Raw genomic sequence first — 26,005 nt, forward strand, 5'->3', positions numbered from 1 at the left:
CTCTGCATGTTGTGTCAGATTTTTTTTTTTTTTAATCAATCCCAGTGTTGCTATGGTAATAAGCATATCACTGTCACTGCAAGGATGACCACCAAATTATCCAGATAATCTCAGACTTGTGGTCAGAACCTGACAATGATGAATGGCAGAGGACGATTAACACAACCAATTTCTGGATATCTGGACAGTGCCAGAAGAGTACATACAGTATACAGTGTTCAATGTGGTCTTATTTCTTTTTGTAGTGCTCACAATTGTTTTAAAGCATATTAATGAATGGCCAAAAGGTTTTATCTGTGCCCATATGCTGATTTGTAAATACACAAACCAGCATTCTTACTGGAATGTAGTATCAATATACAAAATATAGTCCACTAATTGTATGTATAGACTGTGCTTAATCTTACGCCATGCAAATTTACCATAGACTGTGATAAACCAAGCTGTTGCTGACATAAAACATGACCTCAGATACTGTATATGCTGACGTCTAGCTCACTGACTATAAACCTGAATAATCAACATTGTAAACATAACTGTGTTGCCCCGTGAGAGCAGGTGGAACTAGCCAGCTGGCTAATTAAAATTACAGCAGTATGGCATTTACTAATGTTTATTTTCCCTGTAACTAAATCAGTGGCTGTGCTTAAAGTGGGTTCAATCTGATTGTACGTTGTTTTTGGTGTAAATAATATCTAAGTGTAATCTAATATACAAATCTTCACCAGTCCTATACCAATGGAAGTATGTTTTTTGAAGGGGCACTCTGCTGAACTCTGATCATCACTGGTCTTTTGTTTAGTTGTCATGTACATTGATGAAGCACATTCTGAAATTCAATCCATAATTCTCACATTTTTATTCAAGAGGTCAGACTTGAGGCACCAGGTGTGGGATCAGTGAGGTAAAAAGCTACCAAAAAGCATAATAGAACTGGTTTGTGCAAGTATACAAGTCTTTTTCACCATATGAAGAATTCTATAGGCTTGCTGTGGTACGTTTGACAGTTTTTCGTCTTTAAGCAAACCAAAGTGATACTGAATATGAAACAATTTCCACACACATTACTCTATAAAGTGATTTATTTGGTGATTGATTCTGGTTTTATATTCACTCTCATTCAAGCATATATGTTTGTATATATCATGTTTCTCCACAAGTCACCTGTGTATTAAGAGAAAACAATTTGGTCAATAGGCACAACACAATGATAACAAAATACTAAAATTTGATTCACACAAACTTCAGATTATTATGAAGATAATGATATTCAACTGAAATTATACACTATATGCCCAAAAGTTTGTGGACACCTGACCAACACACCCATATGTGGTTCTTCTTGCCCCAAGTTGGAAGCACACAATTATCTAGAATGTCTTTGTATGCTGTAGCAATATAATTTCTCTTCACTGGAACTAAGAGGCCCAAACCTGCTCTAGCATGAAGATGCCCCTGTGCACAAAGCCAGCTCCATAAAGACATGGTTTGCCAAATTTGATGTGGAAGAACTCGAGCAACCCCACTGAACACTATTGGGATGAATTGAAATGCTGACTGCGCCCCAGACCTACTCACCTAATATCAGTGCCTGAACTCACTAATGCTCTTGTATATCTAGTTAAAAGTCTTACCAGAAGAGTGGAAGTTATAATAACAGAAAAGGAGGACTAAATCTAGAATGGAAAGTTCAAAAAGCAAATATGGGTGTGATGGTCTGGTGTCCATAAATTTTTATCCATATATTGTAGTTCTTACCAATATTCCCTAATCAGTGTGTTCATTTTCCTGATAGTGATCGCTGTTGTGTGAAGCCTCCTCCACCTGGTCGACTATCTGGGAGAGCAGTGAAATGGAGGCTCTGGTTGGGGGAGAGAGGGGTCGAGGGCTTGTGGAGGAGCTGTCATGGATGAGGGTACGTGCTGCATTCAAGTGCCTCCTTTGATAATGCCTCACTGAAAATTATAGAAGGGGTGGTTATGAAAAAAAATATATAGAGAAAAAGTACAGACAATATCTAGGCTGATCTCTGCGGAGGATGTTCAGGGCAATTTATTCAGATAGTAACTCCCTGTATACCTCCCTTGCAGCAATACCACTAAGTCTGTGGATTTTTATTACTCATTATGATCTATATTATCTATGCTATTTATACAGTGCATCGTCACAGGCTTTAACCCTCACCATTCGAAGTGGGCCTCTGGCATGCACTCGAATATTTTGCTGTTGAGAGTGAAGTGGGTGAGATGAAAATGAGCATCTCCAAGTCAGAGGCCATGGTTCCCTTCGGGAAAAGTGTGGGATGCTTTCTTCAGGTTAAGGGAGAGAACTTGCCTCTGGTAGAGCAGTTTAGTTCGTTTAGTAGGGATCTTATTCTTGAGTGATGGAAAAAGAGAGCAGTAAACGGATCAGATCAATTACAGCATTACAGTTGCTGTAATACTGTGGTGGTGAAGCAGGAGTTTGCAGACAAAGATCTCTGTTTACTGGTCAGTCTATGTCCCTATCCTCACATATGATCACATGCCGTAGGTCAGTGGTCACCAATCCTCTTCTTTGAGCTCTACTTTCCTACAGGTTTCCTCTCCAACCAACACACCTGTCAAAAATGTCTTAAGGCAATGATTAGATTATCAGGTGGACATGATTATGGTTGGAACTAAAGTCTTCAGGAAGATAGATCTCCAGGAACAGGGTTGGTGACCACTGCTGTAGGTAGTGACCAAAAGAATAAGGTCATAAGTATATGAGGCAATGACACCTTACAGAGCTGAATCAGGTCCAGGACCTGCTAGTGAGATTATGTGTCATAGTTGGCTTGGGAACATCTGGGGATCCTCCAGAAGGAGCTGAATCTTGAGGCTGGGGATAGACAGGTCTGGACTGACCATCTTATCCCCCACCAGGTAAAGCGAAAGGAAAATTAATGATTGAGTAAATCTTCTAAGCTTGCACAATCAAGTTTACTGTCTAGTTTACACTGCTTTTAATAGGTACTGTACAGTTTACCCATAATTCCATGTGTATTGTACTCCACTTATTTTTGTCTTATACACTATTGCACTTTGTGCAGTCATGTGTTCAGGGTTACTATGTTTTGTGTTCTACTATTGTCTTTAAGGCAAATATTTTCCCATTGATTGTACTGTATAAATTCATCTAGCTGGCATCTGGGATGATAGTAACCTTATCTGAACTCCATCAGGTTTGTCGAATGATGCTAACTCTTGAAATTATAACTTTCAGAATAACAGATTAAAAAAATAAAGATTTTTATTTAAATATAACATGCAAAAACATTTCATCTTAACCTCTGTATGGTTGGAAAAGCTGGTAAGCCTATGATTAAAGACACATTACAAGTTGATTTTTTTTGTCATTGTGCAGATAATAGATTTCAAATCACTGAATGGAACTGTATGAAACACCCAGGTTTAGTGTGTTAATTACTCCACCGAGACTGATTAGATTGTAATTGGACCAAACATGACATTTTCCATGGAAACAGAATGCTAAGATATAGAAACCATGCAGACCTACACAATTATAATTGAAATTGTGACTCACTTCAGTGGTAAGGCCACTGCAATTATCCATCTCACAGAATACCCTGTGAATTTCTGTAATTTGTTGGAAGTACTAATTTGCCTGACAGCACAATTCATGGCTGGGAATGCTTGACTACTAAGCAGCAGGCTGTTTTGGCTAAAAGGAACATAAATTGTTACCTTTTGTGATTTAGCTAACTCCAGTTTGCACAAACACTTCAAAATTATTGTGATTGATAGCTGTTACAGTATGGCTACACATAAGTTTTGATCTGTATGTAGGAGGTCAGACACACGTCTGGGATTCTCTACAAGTCCTGGGATTTGAGCTCATAGCATTCAGGTCACCAACACAACACACACAGCTGCTGATCTAAAACGTCTCTGCTGGGGGACTCCTGCTCTCCATTTAAAGCCTCACTAATAGATGTGATTGATTAGATAGATCGATGTTTAAAAAGTTGGATTTTGTTGCATTTTGAGTAGACTAAAGCTCAGGTAGCAGTAACTGTCCCAGTGGATCATATTTAGGTGTCAAAAGTGTAACCAAGACACACAAAGGGATGATAAAATTTAAAGTTAGATAATTTAGTAACTATTTACATGTATTGAATGCAGAATTAAAGGCTCTAGACTTATTAAGTAAACTGCTTTAATCTAAAAAATGTGCATTTGTCCTCAGCTGTGCACGTCCTAACTCTTTCACCAACAGTTTCAAACATAAGACTATTTTCTACATTTACACTTCATTACCCAGAATGCTGGTGGTTCAGTCTCAGCTTACCTTGTTTCCAACTGCAAATTTACATTGTGCCCCTACATTTTTTAGATATCTTTTAGAATTCCTTGTGCTTTTGAGATACACACAGAGCTGAAAATGCAATAAACATCTTTCTTTGGATTATTTGTTTCTAATGGTCGTACTGTATCACAAGCTCTGCCTGTATGAACATAATCCTCTATAGTTCAGCCTGTGTCTGCTTTAATTTCATGTTGCGCTTGAATAATAACAGACAAGTTTCCTGCTCTGGAAGGAAAAACCCACCTCTTTCACGGGCAGTGACCTTGTGTACGTCAGGAATGAGGAAGCCGTAGACAAGTTGAGCTACAATCTCCTCTGACTGCATGTTGTTCCTCCTGCACACACAAAAAAAAACAAGATGAGGAGGAACAGCATGAAAAAAAAGTACAGTATTTATGAAACATTTCTTTATTATGTTGGTTAAGGGAAACTGAGTTGCAAGTATAACCAAGCCTTAATATTCAAAGCACATTGAAAATAAAATATAAAACATTTTAATCTGACATGAGACTTAAAATTCTCAAATGTGACTAAACCATGGAGCATTTGAATATTCAGAACCTGGAATGTAAATTGTTTTTAGAAAAATCATTTTCTAAAGCACTTTTGTTGCTCCTATTTGCAAAATATGTGTCTTGTACCCCTACAAAAACCTAAAATGTTTCATACCTTCCATGTCACAGAATTACAGCACTGTATCTGTGGCCTTAATCACTTGCCTGTTTATGACCTAATTTTTTCACATAAACACAAAGTGGTTGCCCTAAAACTCTGTAAAAATCTCAGTATTTTTGTCCTTCCTGTTCCAGTTCTCTTAAACAGCAAATGTTCAGAAATAAAGACATATGTAATATGAATCCAGAATTGAGTGTTATTGTAAAGCTACAACATACATTCATGCATTTAACACTGTTTTAATATGGTACACACATACATTCTCTAGGACCAATAATTTTCTTTCAGACTGTCTAAACCACTTATTGCCCAAGGTAAGTATAACGAGTAATTTATTCCTAGTAGCCACTCTTCTACTCACACTGCATTGCCACACTATGACCCTCAACACACCCATGGATATGAAACATAATGGGTTCCTGTGGCTCTGAAGGCCGTTCTGGAATTAAATAACATCTTCACAATCAACATCCAGGCTAATGGTATCTTCACAACATATATTCAATACATAACATTCATGAAGAGCCTGTCTGAAACTCAATAACAACATTGCATTCTTTGCCCGTCTCTACAGATTAAACTCTTGAGGTACATCTAGCAATCTTTGACCTGAAGCTTAGGATTGAGGAAGCGGTATAGTGATTGTTCTGTTGCTTACATTTCTTCCATGGCATAAGTGATGTTGTTGAGCTCCTCTGCCATGTGGTGGATCTCTTCTCTGGCCTGAGCCTCGGCCGTTTGATTGATGTTGTCCACGATCACATCCTCCAGGTATAGATCCACAGTGGCCTGGTGCACCTTCATCACCTGAGAGCACACAGTACAATAACTATATAGACATCATACTTATAGCTGGATACAGAAATTCTACAATTTTATTCATTTTTTAAATGAAAAAAAGGTCAACACAACTACAAAAAAACAACAACACCATTTTATGGTAAAGGGTACTGCATATTTAACTTAGATTTAATTAACTTGAAAAATAGGAACAAAAATGTAATTGTGTCACATGCGTTTGGACAACCTACTAAGTCCAGCCTTCTAATTACTTAGCCACTGTTCCTTGCAGAATATTTCTAGTTCTGAGATTCTTGGGCCGTCTTGCATGCACAGCATGATTAAGATGTATTGTACTAACAGATTTTTAATGATGTTCAGGTCAGAATACTATGAGGGCCATATAGGGTCAGCATTTCCTGCAGTAGTTCATGATGGATTTTGAGGCATGTTTTGAATCATTGTCCTGTAGTAGAAGTAGAAGCCTTTAGTTTCTTGACTGACTGTGCCAAATTTGCTTTCAGAATTTGTTGATATTTACTGGAATCCATTCTTCCATCTACCAGTGCAGTGTTTCCTGTGTCAACAGTTGCCACACAATTGCAAAGCATAATTGATCCACCTCCATGCTTAACAGTTGGCAAGGTGTTCTCTTCATCAAATATACCTTTGCTTATAATATCCAAAGAATTCCATGTTTATTTTATTTATCTGTAGCACTTGTTTCCAAAATGCCTCGGCTTATCTAGATATTGTATTGCATACATCATACTGGCAGTTATATCTGTTTTCTTGGTCTTTCAGATCACACAGTTTAACTTTAACTACCATTTCTTAATGACATTTTGAACAGTGAAAATTGTGAGCTGGAAGAACTTTGATATCTTTTTTTATAGCCTTCTTTTGTTTTGTAGGTATCAAATAGCTTCAATTTCAGAACCCCAGTCAGCTGTTTAAGTTAACTGGAAGGGTGACCAAACTCTCTCTGTCTCTCTGTCTCTCTCTCTCTCTCTCTCTCTCACACACACACACACAGCCTAAAGCTAAGTCTAACAGAATCAATGCCCCAAACACACACACACACACACACACACACACACACACACACCTCTATCTATCTATCTGTCTGTCTGTCTGTCTGTCTAGAATCTACCAGAGAAAATTAAAAGGCTGATTATAAAGGCTAGGGCATATGAAGAAAAAGAATATGAAAGAATGGCTTTTCAAGTGTACGGTCCCCTCTGAATGTATTGGAACAGCAAGGTCAATTCTATTGTTTTTCGCTATACATTGAAGACATTTGGGTTTGAGATGAAAAGATGGATATCAGACAATAGATCAACATTTCAGCTTTCGTTTCCTGATATCTAGATGTGATAAGCAACTTAAAACATGGCCCCTTTGGTGGCAAACCACCCAATGTGTAGGTGAGCAAGATAGTCTAAAAGTCAATAAAACATAATATTTGGTTGCTTATCCCTTGCTTGTAATAACCACATCGAGGCAGTGACCAACTGACATCACCCAATTGCTGCATTTTACTTTTGTGTTCCTTTTCCAGGCTTTTACTGACGCTTTATTCAGTTGTTGTTTGTTTTGCAAGGTTTGTTTCCTTCAATTATTGCGATTTACATTGCAAAGCCAAGACGTCTACATCTTGTTCTTTAAGATGATTTGTTTGGGCTCCAAAAACAGTCAAATTGGTAAGTAAATGGATTTTATTTCATATTTTGAGTGTTTATTTGTGGTGGAAATTTGCTATAAATATATTGAGTTAGTTTATGCCATGTTACAAGTCAGTTTTGGGATCTTCAGTGAATGCTGCTGGTGTTTTTTTTTATTTATTTAAAAAGGATAATGTGCAGGCCCTGCGTATTCATGTTTACTTGTATGACGTGGTATGTAGCATGCCTAACTTATTATGCATGATACTTCAAATGATTACAATAATAATCTCTCTCTATCTATCTCTCTCTCTCTCATCAACATGTCTGATGTTAGATGTTAGTCTGCTGATGCCACAATGTGTAGAGTTTCCCCAACACACACAAATTATTTACCTTCGTTTATTGTTCTGTTATTGTTATTGTTCTCTTCATTTTTTATTTTATTTATGAATGGAATTTGTTGTATTCACGAAACTGTCGGCTAACAATAAATCACATTTAACTAATCTTAATTGTCAAATTATTTTTAACATATATTGTAAATGATGTCATTTGAGAGTAGGTTTTGTGGTCCACCCTATTTCACCAAGGTCCACTCACTTTAAAATTTCTGGCCTCAGCACAAATGTGCACATGTATGTAGCCAGGGTATTGTAAGTTTTTACTTTTGTCCCATAACATTTCTATTTGTTTTTCACTTGAACTTTGTTGGTTGCTATATCACATTAAAGGTGGAAAAAGATTGGACATGATTTATCTTGGTTTAATTTTTTTACATCACAAAACCCTGCACATTTAACAGGTGTGTGTAGACTTTTTTCTATGTCCAATGTATGGTGCATAAATTAACATGATAAATATTTGACACCTTTGTGAGTAGTTAAATGAAGATGACTAAGTGCAGAAGTATGATTAGGGAGAGGACATATGTTTACCTGTCTAAAGATCTCGTCCTCCTCTCTCCGTCTCCGCTCTTCCACCTGTCTCCGCCCACTCTCTTCAGCCTCACGAAGGCGGCGGTCTCTTTCTGCCAGTAACATGAAAGCATGGATCCTTCTTTCCTCCTGCAGGCGAACCAGCTCCTTCGACAGGAAGTCCAGCATGTCGCCAATCACCTCACCTGAAAGGCCGTCTACAGAGCTCTGTAACTGAGACATCTGAGAGAGAGAATGGGGGGTATGTGGGGGGAAGAAGCAAAAAAAAAAAAAAAAGACATTTACTGCAAATCAGACACACAAAACAAAATATCAAAGATTATTATAATTCAGCAGTGTTGGATTCTGAAATATAATTAGCCAGAAGGGTGATTAATTTTCTATAATATCAGCTCTGACAGTTTAATAATATTGATAATGATAATATGTCATCACTTCTATAACAGCTCATTCACAAGAACTTGTACAGCAGATGCACCACATAAAGTTGAATAATAAAGAAATTTTAAAAAATGTGTTTATTTAACAAAGAAATATTTATAATTGTCGATATGGTGGAGACGTAACATTTATGAAAGAAGTCTCGATTGTCAAAGCTTTGTAATAATCAGTAAGTTTTAAACCAGAAGATGTTGAGCCGTGTGGTTGCTCAGGAGCATGACAAGCTGCATTTCTTTCTCATTTTGTCTTTTTTCTCTTATAAGAGAGTGAGAGAGGGAGAGAGAGAGAGAGAGAGAGAGAGAAACAAAATATACATTTATCGCTGCTATAAACTGTTTAAAAGTGCTATATTCATCCATCCATATTCCATACCGCTTATGGGTTGCACATAAGGGCACATAATATGTGTCTCACAGGGTTGTAGGAGAGTCTGGAGCCTATCCCAGGGAACGTGTTAACTATTAAGCCACCATGTCCCCCAAAAGTGCTACATCAAAAATTTTAAATTGTAATTGTTGGGAAATTGCTGTGGGGGAATAATTGGGAATAAAACACTCTTTGACATGCTTTTATTGGAAAATAATCAACTTCTGGGTGGTAACCGGTGATGTCACTGATTATTTTCCTGTGACAGAACACCTTGTCATGTTTTATTCCTTACTTAAGACATGGATAAAGCCAAGAAAAAGGCATAGTAACAGCAACGTTATTTATTACCACGTTTAAAGCAAAATTCCCTAAATCAAACAATAGTAAACTCCACTAATTTTGGCACCCTTGGTAAATATGAGCAAAGAAGTCTGTGAAAATTGTCTTTATTTTTTTTTAACTTATTAATCTTTTCAAAAAATGTTAAAAATGTAAATATTTTTTTTACAAAAATGCTCTCATTGATATCAAACAATTGCAAACACAACACATGTTTATAAAAAAAATCTTTGTTAAATATAGGTGTGCAACCTTTACTGGCACCCCTATGAATTCATATGAGAAAAATATATTTGAAGTATATTCCTGTTGATATTTTTAATTTTTCTAGTACACCTGGGTGACTGGGAGCAGGAAATTGTTCAACCATGACTTCCTGTTTCACAGGGGTATAAATATGAGGTAACACATAGGCCAAATTCCCGTAGTCATTCATAACAATGGGTAAGACCCAGGAATATAACTGTGATGTGTGGCAAAAGGTTGTTGAGCTTCACAAAATGGGAAGTGGCTATAAGAAAATAGCACAGGCATTGAAAATGCCCATTTGCACCATCAGGGCAATTAACCTGGAATTGAATGTGTGGACATTTACGGCATTTGGCAGACACCCTAATCCAGAGCGACTTACAATTATCTCATTTATTTTATACAACTGAGTAGTTGAGGGTTAAGGGCCTTGCTCAAGGGCCTAGCAGTGCTCCCGACCTTCCAATCAGAAGTCCAACGTCCTAACCACTGAGCTACCACTTCCACATTGTCTCAATGCAAAAATTCTCCAGGGATCACAGCCAGAGAATTGCAGAATTGCGCCTTGGGGTCAGAGAGTCTCCAAAACTGTAATCCGAAGTTACCTACATCACCACAAGTTGTTTGGAAGGGTTTCCAAAAACAAACTCAAGCGTCTTCGGTTTGCCAGACACTACTGGAACTTCAAATGGGATCGGGTTCTATGGTCAGACGAAACCAAAAACAGAGCTTTTTGGTAATAAACACAAGAGGTGGTTTTGGCGCACACAGAGAGGTTGCCATATGGAAAAGTACCTCATGTCCACGGTTAAATATGGTGGTGGATCTTTAATGTTTTGTGGCTGTTTTTCTGCCAGAGGATCTGGACATTTTGTTAGGACACATGGCATCATGGACTCTATCAAATATCAACAGATATTAAATGATAACCTGACTGCCTCTGTCAGAAAGCTTCAAATGGGCTGTGGTTGGATCTTCCAGCAGGACAATGTTCCAAAACATTCATCAAAATCAAAATTAACACAAAAATGGTTTACTGGCCACAAAATCAAGGTCCTGCCATGGCCATCCCAGTCCCCTGACTTGAACCCAATAGAAAACCTGTGTGGTGAACTGAAGAGGAGAGTCCACCAGCGTGGACATTGAAATGTGAAGTATCTGGAGAGATTCTGTATGGAGGAATGGTCTCAGATCCCTTGCCATGTATTCTACAACCTCATCAGGCGTTATAGGAGAAGACTCAGAGTTGTTAGATTGGCAAAGGGAGGTAGCACAAAGTATTGACTAAAAGGGTGCCAATAATTGTTGCACACTTATATTTAACAAATATTTTTATATAAACCTGTTTTGATTGCAATTGTTTGATATCTATGAGACCAGAGTATTTCTGTGAATTGTATTGAACAAAAGATCAAAAGGTTAAACAATAAAGACAGCCCTCTTTGCTCATATTTACCAAGGATGTTGGCATATTGGCATATTACTGGAGGAACTGTATGTACACATCCTAGATAGTTCAAGCATAGTTTTTTTTGGGTTTTTTTTTTTAAAAAAAGCTTTTACTTTTTACTTTTAGAATAATTTCAGTTATTATATTTATGTAAACATAATATTTGGAAAAAAATTTGAGATTTTTCTTATCTGCTTTTTTATTTCTTATGTCAACCTGTCTCTAGTGGAATATTTGTATTTTTCATTCAGCTGTTGCTTTTATAAACATGGTTTTTGTTTTTTTTCACAGTAATATCCTTGCAAAGAATTTAGAGCAGGAATGCTTTGTAACAAAAAGAACTGGAGCAGAGGTCAGTTAAGTTAATCAGCTCGTGTCCTTTTCTTTGCTGCAGTCACGTACATCACACAGCATGGCTCAAAGTGAAAGTGGTGAATGAACAGGCCCTTTATCTGCTTACCCTGCTCTCACAAATCTCTCTCTGTTTTTGCAGGGCCAGTGTGACCTGTTTATCTGCTCTCTGCAGTTGTTGCTCCTCCCGCTGCAGGGTGTGTGTGGTGCGCAGCTCCTGGATCAGCTCCAGTTGCTTCTCTATGCCTTCCAACATCTGGAACACACCAGATACTACATCAGTGCACAGCTGCACAGATTAAGACTTGACAAACGCTTGCTGAGAGAGACCCAGTCATCACATTCACATACATGCACACTTTCAGAACATACATTGTAGGAAACATAAGCTGGACGTTTGTCCATTTGATCATGTCCGGAGTTGATAATTCATGACTTATAAAGGTCAATGAAAACGTAGCACATAGTGTAGACAAATATTTCTTTCATGTACTCTTCTCTGTGTACCTGGTTCTGGATGGATCTGCCTCTGAGCAGCTTCTGTAGGAAAATGACCGCAAGCTCCTTTTCCTCGTCTCCCTGTAAATGTGTAAAATTTTCCACATAGTGTCATGCTGTCTATAATATTATATAAAAAGATTTTTAAAAAAAAATCTCTTTGCAGTCAGGAACCCCATTAGCTGTAAAAATATTTGCACACCCCTCAGTACATATTTATTTTACAAACAAGCAATTTAAAAAAAAAAATTACACTTTTTTAAACATATACAATAATATTTTTAAGTTAATAATACGTTTTTTATTTCTTTACTTTACATCTATAGAACCCTTTTTTCTAAATTAAAATTGTATTAGATGTCAGATTACATTATTTATGGGGATAACAACTTGAATAATGGTTTACAACACTAACAAAATGCTTCACGGACTCCGCTGTTATCTCGTGGGATATGCCACAGGAACTACACAGTCAGTCTTGTAAAAACAAGTTTTGTTTTTTCAGGCAGCAGTTTTCCAATTGCCAAGAACATCAAGATGCTGTAAGGATAGAGTGTTTATTCTCAGCTAGAACTGTGAGCATATTACCTCAGGAGGCACATCCACCACAGGCGTTGGGGGACGAGGGACTGGTCTCTCAATCCTATATAGGAAGCGTAGGGGTTTCTTTTCCACCTGGACCTTCTTGTCTTTCAGTGCCTGCAGCAGATGTACTGAATGACTGTCTGCACTCTATACGCTCAAATAGACCATCTGTGCAGTTTAAGAAAACAGCATAGCACCTGTTTGCAATGCTGATATACTCTTAGCTGGTAGCAGGGGTGGACAAAGTACTGAGAAATTATACTGAAAGCATAATATCAAAAGTATACAGCAAAAAAAAAAAAAAAAAAAATTACTGGAGCAAAAGTTTAAAGAATTCCCACTTTTAAATGTACTTAAGTATTAAAAAGCAAAAAGTAAAGAGAAAACAAAGAAAACAGGCCAATATAGTTCATTATTATTAGCAAATTAGCCAAATGTACCTCAGCATGTTTCTTTCAAATTAGATGGAGTTCATGGCTACTAAGGAGGCAAAGGTAATGCTGCATTTTATATGAGTCTTTGCTTATTCCGGCATATTGAAACATCTTACTGAGGTTGGGCCAGGAGCACTCATCCTCAATTTCCACACTGCAGTGCACTGGCATGTGCACTGATCAGCCATAATAATGAAACCACTGACAAGTGAAGTGAATAACATTGATAATCTTGTTATAATGGCACCTGTCAAGGGGTGAGATATATTAGGCAGCAAGTGAACAGTCAGTTCTTGAAGTTGATGTGTTAGAAACATGAAAAAAGGGACAAACATAAGGATCTGAGCAACTTTGACAAGGGTCAAATTGTAATGGCTAAACCACTGGGTCAGAGCATCTCCAAAACGACAGGTCTTTTGGGTGTTCCCAGTATGCAGTGGTGAGTACCTACCAAAAATGGTCCAAGAAAGTACTACTGGTGAACTGGTGACATTGTGTAGCATGAGAAGGTCACCACAGATGAAGAAAATTCTTAATATTTGATCAACCTGATTGGATGCTCTAAACTGAAATGACTGGATGCGAAACTGAACCCATTCAGTTGTCATATAGCATGTTCATGAAGAAGATGAGACACAGATGAGAAAAAAGAGACATTCAAGATTTTTAACAAGCACTTTGAAGGTCTAAATAAAAATATAATGAGTAAAAAGTAGGGTTCTTTTCCTTGTAATTAGGAGTATAAAAATCAATTTCAATAACACTCAGTATATATATGTGTATATAATTACTCAAGTATCTTCCACCTTTGGCTATTAGAGAATGTTTAATGATCACTCTTTGTACTATTTTACAATAAAATAAAAATTTTAAAATGTTGTTTTGCAATCTTAGTCACCTCAGAGCAGTGAGAACACATGAGTTATTCACACTGAATGAGAATATGACTAACAAAAAGTCAGTTCCATGGGAAAAGCCTGCTGTTCCTCTGTTCTCACCCAATAAAAAGACACGATTAAGGGTTTTCTTACCTGGTGAGTCTTCATTAACTCAATTTCCCTGCGGTCTGAGCGACTGATGAAGCCTTTGTTTTTTTTCGGCCTTGGGACTTTTATTTGTGGCTCCAGGACCGAAGGTGGAAGATCTGCCTCCAGTTCCAACAGACCTTTTACACACACATATACATCAGGAGATAAATAGTCTGCACTTGTGGGCCTAGAATCGAATCGCCAACCCTACGATTAGTGGACAACCCGCTCTACCACCTGAGCCACAGCTGCCCATTTGAAGATATGCTTGGAGGAACATCTTTGTAATGATATAGTCCCAAACATTACAGGTAATAAACTATTATAGAACAGATTTAATTAATTAAACTAAATTATGCAAACTAATGAATTTAACTCACCATGTGAATGCTGATGGACAAGTTTTTTTTGTCTTCCAGTATGTTAATTACAACAACATATTGCATTCTACCTTTTAGCTGGTTTGATTGTATAGGGAATGTGTATGGATTAAAACTGGTTTACTGAGTGTTGCTAAATAAATAAATAAATGACATATCAATCTGTTCAGAAAAAATTATCATGTTTGTGATGTCACCCACTGCCATAGGGAGAAAAAGTGAACCTCAACCAGAGAATAGCAGATGATGAGGTGTGAATTTATGGTATGAGATGAACCATTAAACAGTGACTGAGTGGGCAGAACTCCAGAGAAACACAATGTGTGTGAAGTTCCCTTTCAACTTTGTGTGAGCTTCACGCTGTGGGAAGCACCCTCGCGTGTGAAGCTCCCGCAACATCTTGTTTCCTTCTCAGGGAACAGGGTTACATGTGTGACTCAGACAATTTCCACAATGTGAATCGCACATTTCCACGATGCACATAGTCACTTTTTTTGCATCGGGAGGCATCGTATCACAATGCATTGTTATACCCCTAGTGTTTATAGTAGTGCAATTGCAGGACATGATCAATGAATTAAAGACTTTGCGAGAACATTTCCAGCCCTGCATCTATGTTTTCATTTGCTGACACACTTAAATTATGACAATGTGAAACCAAATCAGATCAAATAAAGAAAATTATGGAAATTATTTTCCTCTGGGTCAGCCCAGACCAAACAAACTAAAAGGTGAGAAAGTATGCTATGAGTCGGACTTTTGTAAGTCGTTTTTCCCCATTTGTGGGTCCTTCAGTTAGAATGCAAATTATAGCATATTATACAGCTGTATTCAAGAAAAATCGGTAATGGTCCAGTTACATAAAACTCCTTGCTTACAAAGGTCAGGATAAACAGCTAACATCAACAGTTACTTTTAATCCTTAACCATTAATGATAAGTTAAGATAATATGCAGTGGATAACTTCACCTGGGTATTAATAACTTAAAGTTAAAATGCCAGTGAAAATGATTATACTGATGCTCATTCTGCTTATTCTGAAGATTTTTCCAGCACACTTAGCAATGCTTGACAGGTTCCCTTTTAAGTCTGGTTCCTCTGAAAGGTTTCTTCCTCTTGTGGTCTCAGGGAGATTTTCCTTGCTACCATCACCTCTGGCTTGCTCATTAGGAATAAATCTAAAGCTGTATCTATATTTGGTTATCTGGGGGGCATGGTGGCTTAGTGGCTAGCATGTTTGCCTCGCACCTCTGGGGTTGGTGGTTCGATTCCCACCTCCGCCCTGATTTTACTTGCCTGCAATATTTCCGAACAAACTTCCTTTGTACTATTATAAATATAAACCAATTCATAATTTAAACCATTGTGACACTGGCCAGGATAACGCAGTTACTAAAGATGAATGAATGCGGTAAATGCATCTCAAAGACTTTTGTGAGCAGCCTGTACATTCCCATGCTAATGTGACCATTCTGTTGCATACTGCCAACTCAGTCTTCTTTTCTTGATGCACACCTCTACTCTGAACACATGAGACACGTCTGCTTTGAACCTGAAGCAGAGGACTGAATACTTCTGTTTCCACTTTTTACCATAGACTTTTTTTTTAAGAGACCTGTAACTTCACTAATCAGACCAGAAAGGTAAATAAATGAAGTGATTTCCTTTTCTAACCCCTCTTGTTCTCTCTGTAGCTCTGTTCTCTCTCATCTGATGAGCATTCAGGTAAAAATATGGGTATTTTTTTTAATGCATGTGATTCTGTACTCTGCATAAGCTGAGCTGGTTCATGCTTAGAAAACTGGACTCGCTGAACTGTAGTCAGGTTTAAAAAAAATAAATAAAAATGTATCAGCTCTGCTACAGTATTTTCTCCTGTGCTTGATTTGGTCCGGTGAAATAATTTGCTTGGTTCATCAGTTGATGACCCCGGCTATACAATAATACACCCTGTACTGTAAAATGTGAACACATTTGCAAAAGAACACACTAGCACTAGCACTAGCATTAGATATTAGGTGGAACCAATCAGTGAAACACTAGAGACCTTGGTAGGTGTCGAGGAAGTGGCTCTTGATGACGTCTCGTTGTGAGTGTCGATCAGGGAAGACTCCGTGGCGGGAGAGTGGAGCGTACGTCTGAGAGCTGTAATCCACGTGCTCATTGATAATATCCCGTTTCATCAACTTCCCTTCAATAGTCTTCTTATTTGCCATAAGTTTCCGCAAAGCTGTGACAGAGCAATTTAAATATTAACAACACGATATAAAGGTCTACTTAGACTTACATTAAATTTTAATATAAATGCATGTAATTATTTGCAGCACTAATTACACTACATTTTGTGGACAGTGAGCTACATGTAGACTACTTTTATTTCTTTTGTTGAGGTAAACTTTGTCCGGTATATGATTTGGTTTAATAAAACCCTAAAAAAAGAAACTGAATTATGCCAATTTTAGCATTACAGATGAAACGTTGAACTAATATAAACCTGTGAAGTGTGTCATTTACTTGGCTTTGGTAAGACAGTGTGTGTCTCTGGTCATGTGACCTTTCATTGTAACATATTCAGATTTTACATCAAATAAAATGAGTGATTTTAAAAGATGACATATGACTTATTTATCAGAGTTGCAGGTTTGAGTGCATGGAATTACACACAAATGAATTTGAGTTTGATTCACGAAATTGTCATCATCAAAATGTGCAGTGATTTGAGAGTAAATGATGAATAAACTTCAGCTGTGTGGAAACGAGCTCCAGCCCACTCATCTCTTATAGAATATACATACCCCAATTTACTCTCTTTCACAGTTTCCTTTTTGATCAAGTGCCAATAAAATGAAACAAGTGAAATGGAAATTCAAAATAGTAAATGAATAAGTATGAAATTGCATTAGAAGTTACAAATTAGAAGTTACACATAGACTTACAACATGATTTCATGATTTTACTTGTTTCTAGGGTCAAGCTGATAATTGCATGCAATTGCTGAACAAACTAAAGTAACTGTTTATTTTCCTCACTTAAGCTTTGACCTTCTTTGGGGAAAATGGTCAGTGGAGTGATAGTGACATAATTAATGTGGCCTTTCCTTTTATAGAGACGTAAGTGCGTATGGTCTTACAGAGTGCATAGTTTTTGCGTATTTTCTGGATTCTTTCTTCTTTCTCTCTCTGCCGCTGAGAAAAATACTTATCCAGCTTCTGCACTGTGACCTTGTCCTGCTGTGATTTTCTCTCCTGTAAAACCCGCATGAGAAGAGCCAAACGAGCCTCTTGTAGCCTGCAGCACACAAAGACAAACATATACACCAATCAGTCATAACCTTAATACCACCTGCCTAATATTGTGTAGGTCCTCCTTGTACCACCAAAACATCTCTGACTCAACAAGACATGGACTCCACAAGACCTCTGAGGGAGTGCTGTGGTATCTGGCACCACAGATCCTTTAAGTCCTTTAAGTCCATGACTTGTTTGTCCAGCACATCCCACAGATACTTGACCGGATTGAGATCTGGAGAAGCCAACTCCTTGAATTCTTCGTCATGTTCCTCAAACCATTCCTGAATGCGGAATTAAACAGTTTCTGCCCCTGAAAGATTTGGAGACTGGAATCCATGCTCTTGTAACATCACGTCTGGATTACTGTAATTCCCTACACTGTGTTTATGGAGCAATATAGGACTATTATCAACGTACTAGACTCTAATTAGGTGTTTAATTGAATGCTTGCCATGTTCTGATTTACATAACACCATATAAGTGTTTTATATTATATATTGGGTTTAAAGGCAAGTATTTATCTTAGAGATGGTGGTCTAGACGCTACCGAAAAACCATCTCGGAAATGTGGCGAACTATGGAAACTTTCCCAGTGTAAATACTGACTTTTGAATTTAAGTTAACATATGAGTGTAATTGTTTATGCAGTGTGAGAAAGAAGCCACAGGTGAGAGCCTGGAAGAGTAGCACAGAATGCTGTGGTAAGAGAACTGTTTCTCACTTCTCGATTTCCTGCTCTCTGAAAGCCCACTCCTTCCTCTCCATCTCATCCATCATCCTATTCCTCTTGTCCAGCTGAGTGAGATCATTCAGAGGTGGTAGTGTGGCCTCCCAGGCCCTCTTTTTCCTCGCTCTTTCGATCATCTCCACCTCGTCCAGGCCAGCAGGAAGCCCATGACCTGTACATACAATTCTTTTGATTATTTTCAGGTCTCAGAAATGCAGCCCAACCTCTGCAAACTCATTCTCTAGCACCTGGATAATATTTTACCCCATAGGTGCACTGAACTAGAATATATTATACTACTAAAAGTTAAGCTCTGCTCCTTTTCCTTAAAATGTGACTCAAAAGCCAAAAGTAATTTCATTTGTGAGGTTGGTGACAGTTTATTACTGTTTCCATTGCAATAGCACAGGGCTCTAAAACTTACAGACTGTAAAAAGGGTTACAGTCTAGTGTAAGACATTTGTGTGTGAGTGTATCTGTATGCATGATCATGCCAGTTTACATACAGTTGTATGCCAAAGTTTTGGCACCCCTGGCCTTCTGTGCATGCAAGACAGCCCAATATCTTATAACTAGAAATATTCTGCAAGGAAAAGTGGATGAAAATTCATTAAACAAGAACAGAAAGACTTCTATCTAGCTACAAAAAGCTTTTGCATGCTGTGAGGTCTGCTAATGGGGGTATAACTAAGTACTAACCGAGCAGGGTGTCCAAAATTTTTCACATGCCACAATTAATATTTTTTTTCTCTGTTTTTTAAGATCTTCAATTATAAAGCAACTGTACAATTTATTTATTATTTTTTTTGCACCAGTTGTTTAATTCTTTTCACTTCAAAAAACAACAAAATATGTCATTTGACCTGGGGGTGCCCAAACTTTTGCAAACAAATGTATGTCTTTATGTTTGCATACCCCAAGAGAATGGGACCAGAGTGAGGATTTCTGGAATCACTGCTCCTGGATGTAATATATATTCAGGGCTGTAAGGATCAGTCTGAGTCTCGCTGTCGCGGTAGTCTGTCTGAACCCCCACTGTGCGCTGGAAAGAGCTTTCCATCCACTCAGAGTCTTCTTGCTGGGCACTGTGGGGGTCACTTCTGCGATAAAATACACAGAGCAGTCCATATAACAAATGAATGCAGTCAGAATCACAGAAACTATACAGTATATACAATATAGGTGTGATGAATATTTTTTTTTTATTTAGCTTCCTTTCTATTGCGCGCTGTTTGATTGACGCGCACGCGCAGACTCGCGTTCGTTGAGTGAGGTTTAATGGAGACTCACTCGCTGTCAGGACGAGGCTTTATGTAAAATGGAAATACTGGCGCGAATTTCTAACATTTACAAATAAGGATATAAAGATAAAAATATAATTTCTACGCTAAAGAAAACATGTCTGGAACACACACACACACACACACACACACACACACTGGAGCTGTTGTGATAAGTGTCATGTGACTTACCTGGGTAACGCAAAAATAACATCGGGTGGGATCTGTTGAGCAAAGGGGATGAGTGGACTGAAGGAAGAAAGACAGGAAATAAAAAGGAAGAATTAATATGTGTGCTTCTGACAGAAAAATCTGAACCCAACTATACAAATGAGACAAAATATTATACTTGCTCACTTATTTATTGAGGAAAATGATTTAATATTACATATCTGTGAGTGGCAAAAGTATGTGAACCTTTGCTTTAGGTAATTGGTGTGACCCCCTTGTGCAATAATAATTGCAATTAAACGTTTGCGGTAACTGTTGATCAGTCCTGCACATCGGCTTGGAGGTATTTTAGCTCGTTCCTCAGTACAGAACAGCTTTAACTCTGGGATGATGGTGGGTTTCCTCACATGAACTGCTTGATTTAGGTTCTTCCACAACATTTCTATTGGATTAAGGTCAGGACTTTGACTTGGCCATTCCAAAACATTAACTTTATTCTTCTCTGACGAGTGTGCTTAGGATCGTTGTCATGCTGCATGACCCACTTTCTCTTGAGACTCATACCACGGACAGATGTCCTGACATCCTTTAGTATTCGCTGGTATAATTCAAAATTCATTGTTCCATCAATGATAGCAAGTCGTCCAGGCCCAGACCCAAACCATGATACTACCACCACCATGTTTCACAGATGGGATAAGGTTCTTATGTAGGAATGCAGTGTTTTCCTTTCTTCAAACATAACACCTCTTATTTAACCAAAAAGTTCTATTTTGTCCTCATCCGTCCACAAAGCATTTTTCCAATAACCTTCTGGCTCGTCCACGTGATCTTTAGCAAACTGCAGATGGGCAGCAATGTTCTTTTTGGAGAGCAGTGGTTTTCTCCTTCCATCAATGTCATGCACAGCATTGTTATTCATAGTGTTCTCCTGATGGTGGACTCATGAACATTAACATTAGCCAATGTGAGAGAGGCCTTTAGTTGCTTAGAAGATACCCTGAATTCCTTAGTGACCTCACTGACTATTACACATTTTGCACTTGGAGTGATCTTTGTTGGTCCATCACTCCTGAGGAGGGTAACAGCGGCCTTGAATTTCCTCCATTTGTACACAATGACTGTGGATTGGTGGAGTCCAAACTCTTTATAGATGGTTTTGTAACCTTGATGCATTGATGCCTGATGAGCATCAACAATTGAGGTCCTCAGAAATCTCCTTTGTTTGTGCCATGATACACTTTCACAAACATGTGTTGTGAAGATCAGACTTTGGTAGATCCATGTTTTTAAAAAAAAATAAAACAGGGCGCTCACTCACACTTGATCGTCATCCCATTGATTGGAAACACCTGACTCTAATTTCACCTTCAAATTAACTGCGAATCCTAGACGTTCACATACTTTTGCCACTCACAGATATGTAACATTAGATCATTGTCCTCAATAAATAAGTGACCAAGTAAAATATTTGGTTCTCATTTGTTTAATTCGGATCGCTTTGTCTACTTTCAGGATTTGTGTGAAAATCTGATGATGTTTTACATCATATTTATGCAGATATATAGAAAATTTTAAAGGCTTCACAAACTTTCAAGCACCACTGTATATAAAATATGTCCTCTAAGATGCAATTATCTGTCATGCCATGTGACGTGTGCCATGTGAGGATATTAATATCAGATCATCTATCCATCCATTTTCCATACCACTTATCCAACACAGGGTCGCTGTGGAGCCTGGAGCCCTAAAGCAGGGAACTCGGGGCACACCCCTGGACAGGGTGCCAACCCATCACAGGGCACACACACACACTAAGGACAATTTGGAGATGCCAATCAGCCTACAATGCATGTCTTTGGACTGGGGGAGGAAACTGGAGTACCTGGAGGAAATCCCCAGAGCACGGGGAGAACATGCAAACTCAGCACACACAGGGCAAAGGCACAAATCGAACCCCCAGCCCCAAAGGTGCGAGGCAAACATACTGACCACTAAGCCACCGTGACACCCATAATATCAGATGAATATTAGTCAATACCCAGAGTTCCAGATAGGATATTGGATGTGTGCATTCCTAATTCCCACACAATACCACAAGAAGAACAGTGTGGTAATTGCATTGAGGGACGATGACACTCACACACACACACACACACACACACACACACACACACACATTTGTATATGAGTGTCCTGAGTGTATATGTTATATAAGGTTACCGTTTAAAATACTTCCAGCGATCTGCTCCAGAGATGTCCTCAGGTTTGGGTTTGTACAGCTGAACACCAGGCAGCACCCTGGCACAAGAACACACATACAAACTGCTGCAGAAGGTGTTCACCACATCACACACATATACAGAGTGTGTGAGGAATAGTTGAGAGTGTTATGCAGGGTAAAACATAATATATGTTTTACTGAAATATGTTTTATACAGTGTAGAATCTGAAACTGTGTGTTCCTCTCTGATCACAGAGTAAAAATGGTTTCACTGGAAAGAGACAGGTACAGTATGTGTTGGTTTGTATTGTACATTTCCTTTTAGGATGCAGGTACAGGAAATTGTGTGTGTGTGTGTGTGTGTGTGTGTGTGTATACCCTGCTAGTGTTTGCAGTGTCTCTCTTTTCTGCTCAGCATGTCCTCTCCAGCGGCGATTGATGAAAGCAGGAACGGGATTAGCAGTATGCAAGCAGAGTGTGAAACTTGGGTGGTGTGGGAGAATACTGAACATTGAGTTAAACTCGGGAACCTTCCTCTGCATTTCGACACAGACACACACACAAATACACACACACAAACATCATTCAGTCTATTATCTTACATAGTGTAGACAGTATATCACTGAATACATTGTTTATGACTAAAGAATGAAACAACCACAAGAGATATTGTACATCACTGTGATCTCCCGGGCTACACTACATCTGCGTCCTTTGCCTTGTTTAAGAATAGATCACGGGTTCAGGTTTTTGTAGCCAGAGACACCAGTGGGTGTAAAAAAAAATAAAAAAATCTAATCACAGACCATATCATTGTATTCAACTGAACAGGCCTGTCTGTATATAACAGTAATGAAACTGTAAGATATTGAGTCATTATTGATCACATATACATTACAGCGAAATTCTTTTCTTCACATAGCCCAGCATGTCAGCAAGTGCAGGGTCAGCCATGATACAGCACCCCTAAAGCAGAGAGGGTTAAGGGCCTTGCTTGAGGGCCCAACAGTGGTAGCTTGGCAGTGCTGGGGCTTGCACCCCCGCCCTTCCGATCAGTAACCCAGAGCCTTAACCACCAAACCGTCACTGTGCCACTAATAGATCACTTTATATCAATATTTGATTCTGTCTAGTCAGAGGTTGTTGATTAATTTTCGTTAAAAGCAGCTCTGACAATTATTATTATTATTATTATTATTATTCCATTCATCCATCCATCTTCTACCGTTTACTCCTTCTTCAGGGTCGCGGGGGAACCTGGAGCCTATCCCAGTAAACATCGGGCACAGGGCAGGGTACACCCTGGACCACCCAGGGTGCCAGTCCATCACAGGGCACAATCACATACACACTCACTCATACACTACAGACACTTTAGACACGCCAATCAGCCTACCATACATGTCTTTGGCCTGGGAAAGGAAACCGGAGTACCAGGAGGAAACCCCCGCAGCACGGGGAGAACATGCAAACTCCACACACATATGGCCCCGGCGGGAATTGAACCCCGGACCCTGGAGGTGTGAGGCGAACGTGCTATAGTGACAACTTGTCAGATGCACCACACTATAACTAAACTAAACTAAACTAAACTAAACTATAACTCAAATGATAACAGAATCTCACTTGTTTTCTGGACGTTCCACAACATTAAACACAAGTATAAATGATTCTTTGGCAAACTGATGTGGTATAAAAGGAATAAAACACTTCACATCTCCACTTTCTCCAATCTGCATTCTCTCATTCAAAGACACTGCGCATAGTCCTGTGACAAATATGGTACTATACTGTACAATAAACAAGTTTAATCATAGCAGTTTGTTCCAATGTCTTTCACAGCACATCTTTAATTCTCTTTTTAGATGCTGATTTTTAGTCCCATTATGTTTCCAAGTATATTAGGAGTAAAATGCAGTTTAATGTAATTCAAGAGAGAAAAATCATGAGCTTCAGAGAGAAAGAGAGTGAGAGAGAGAGAGAGAGAGAGAGAGAGAGAGAGAGAGAAAGAAAGAGGGAGAGAAAGAGAGTGAGAGAAAGGATGGTTTTGCATTTGATTCTATTCTAGCATTAAAACCAGTCTACCTATTAAAGGATAATAACACTGCCACAAATAACACCAACTACACAAATCACACAAACTCTTCTCAACGTCTGATTTAAGACTGTATGTGTTACGAGAGCTGCGACATTAAGCGTCATCACTCACCAGGCAGGCCACAGACCCCTGAGCCCTACAGCTCGCCCGGACGTGGTCCATCTCCGCTGAAACGGTGAAAACTGGATCTAAAACAGGACAGAAACTTTACACCTTCACATTCGTGCACATATCAACCTTCCTTTACCTTTATTTAAGAATTATAGCATTGTGGTGATGATGATGATACTTCTACTTCTACTTCTACTACCACTACTACTAATAATAATTAATTGTTTTATTCTTTTATTGTTTCATTTTTATTTCATTTAATTTGTATTTTATTTAATTGCTGTCTGAATTTACAAACTGTTATTTTGCCAGCACTTTGGCCAACACTTGTCGTCTTTTAAATGGTTTATATGGTCTTTGAAATGGGGTATAATAATAATAATAATAATAATAATAATAATAATAATAATAATAATAATAATAATAATAATAATAATAAAAGACTACTAACACTAATATTACAAATAGTACTACTAATACTACTAATAACTAATAATAATAAAAGATTATACTACCCCTAAGAGTACCTCTATTAATACTACTACTACTACTACTACTACTACTACTAATAATAATAATAATAATAATAGTATAATAGTATATTAGTACCACCTATACTACTTGCTATAAAACAGGTATCACTGTGGAAAACCTCTCTTAACAAGGGAATTTTTACATAGAGACATTTATATGCAGATAATTTTGCTTGTTTCTAGAAATAAATCTTTAAAAAGATCAAAATTATTGGAATGGAACAAGACTATTTCAAGCTTGAAATCAGTAAAACTGTCTAAAAACAGTAAGTTTAGGAGCATATATTTGGTTTATTGTAATCTTATAATAGGAAATATGAAATAAATGTGGTGTGTTCAAGACATTTGTATTTGCTGTGTGTTTTTTGAGTGTAAACCTAGAAAACGAAGCCTAACTCTTGTGAACTTACCGTAAAGATAATCAAACGCCCTCTGCGCTCTGAATCCCTTGCCTTCATTGTTCTTGTTAATCGTGCGTGTGATGGAAATACTCATTTTAGACTTATTATATATATATTTTTTATCTCACCTTTGCTACTTTTAAAGTGCAATGTTATTGCTCGGCTAGCTAACTAGTAGAAAACGGTGACAGGGGCTTATGTTGCCATGGCGGGTTACCATGGAGACTGTAAACGAACAGCTAAAGCGTTCCTTTAATTTTACCAAGAGAGGGCGCTGTGGAGTTATATTACCAATCCATTTATCCATTTTCTATACCGCTTATCCTACAAGGTCGCAGGGAATTGCATAACCTTACAGCTTAAAGTGATCATTAGTATTGCCTGTAATAATAATAATAATAATAATAATAATAATAATAATAATAATAATAATAATTAATAATCATCATCATCATCATCATCATCATCATCATCAACTGTTTTACTGTAATGGAAAAATCTTCCTGGTGAAAAAAAATAAATAAAACCCATCACAGAAATTCTAATGATTTCACTACAAATACCATTACAAAAAACATCAGCCAATCATTAAAACCATTACCATTATTGGTCCTTAATGGCATCCACTAGACATAGCAT

The 26,005-nt window shown here is 37.9% G+C and overlaps 1 protein-coding gene across 7 annotated transcripts; it reads right to left on the reverse strand.

Moving 5' to 3' along the window:
• Positions 1-1,064: 1,064 nt before the first annotated feature.
• cfap91 (cilia and flagella associated protein 91) lies at positions 1,065-25,596 on the reverse strand. Of its 7 annotated transcripts, none has more exons than XM_053626620.1 (18): positions 25,376-25,593; positions 24,433-24,509; positions 22,602-22,759; positions 22,223-22,300; positions 20,021-20,077; positions 19,464-19,648; positions 18,543-18,720; positions 17,662-17,819; positions 16,579-16,761; positions 14,155-14,288; positions 12,693-12,803; positions 12,114-12,185; positions 11,716-11,862; positions 8,408-8,629; positions 5,684-5,832; positions 4,594-4,685; positions 1,759-1,955; positions 1,065-1,164 (listed from the first exon to the last, which is right to left on the reverse strand). In XM_053626620.1, exons 1-17 carry the CDS (start codon positions 25,458-25,460, stop codon positions 1,768-1,770), a joined length of 2,274 nt encoding a protein of 757 aa, XP_053482595.1. In that variant the 5' UTR covers positions 25,461-25,593; the 3' UTR covers positions 1,065-1,164; positions 1,759-1,767. The 7 variants fall into 7 exon arrangements, 5 of the variants coding, with proteins under 5 accessions (XP_053482595.1, XP_053482597.1, XP_053482598.1 ...); XM_053626622.1 differs by lacking the exons at positions 1,065-1,164; positions 1,759-1,955 and adding exons at positions 2,185-2,375; positions 2,767-2,891; XM_053626623.1 differs by lacking the exons at positions 1,065-1,164; positions 1,759-1,955 and adding exons at positions 2,185-2,375; positions 2,762-2,891.
• Between the last annotated feature and the right edge of the window lie 409 nt (positions 25,597-26,005).

This window comes from Ictalurus furcatus, chromosome 6, assembly GCF_023375685.1.
Source record: "Ictalurus furcatus strain D&B chromosome 6, Billie_1.0, whole genome shotgun sequence".
In the NCBI taxonomy this organism is placed as follows: Eukaryota; Metazoa; Chordata; class Actinopteri; order Siluriformes; family Ictaluridae; genus Ictalurus; species Ictalurus furcatus.

Excerpts from the sequence above, each read along its gene's own strand:
- cfap91 (XM_053626620.1), bottom strand. The coding sequence starts at position 25,460 with ATGAGTATTTCCATCACACGCACGATTAACAAGAACAATGAAGGCAAG. Across the intron at positions 22,760-24,432 it reads AGGGGTCTGTGGCCTGCCTG|AGGAAGGTTCCCGAGTTTAA; the intron begins GTGAGTGATGAC and ends GTCGAAATGCAG. Across the intron at positions 12,804-14,154 it reads AGTTAATGAAGACTCACCAG|GCACTGAAAGACAAGAAGGT; the intron begins GTAAGAAAACCC and ends CATCTGCTGCAG.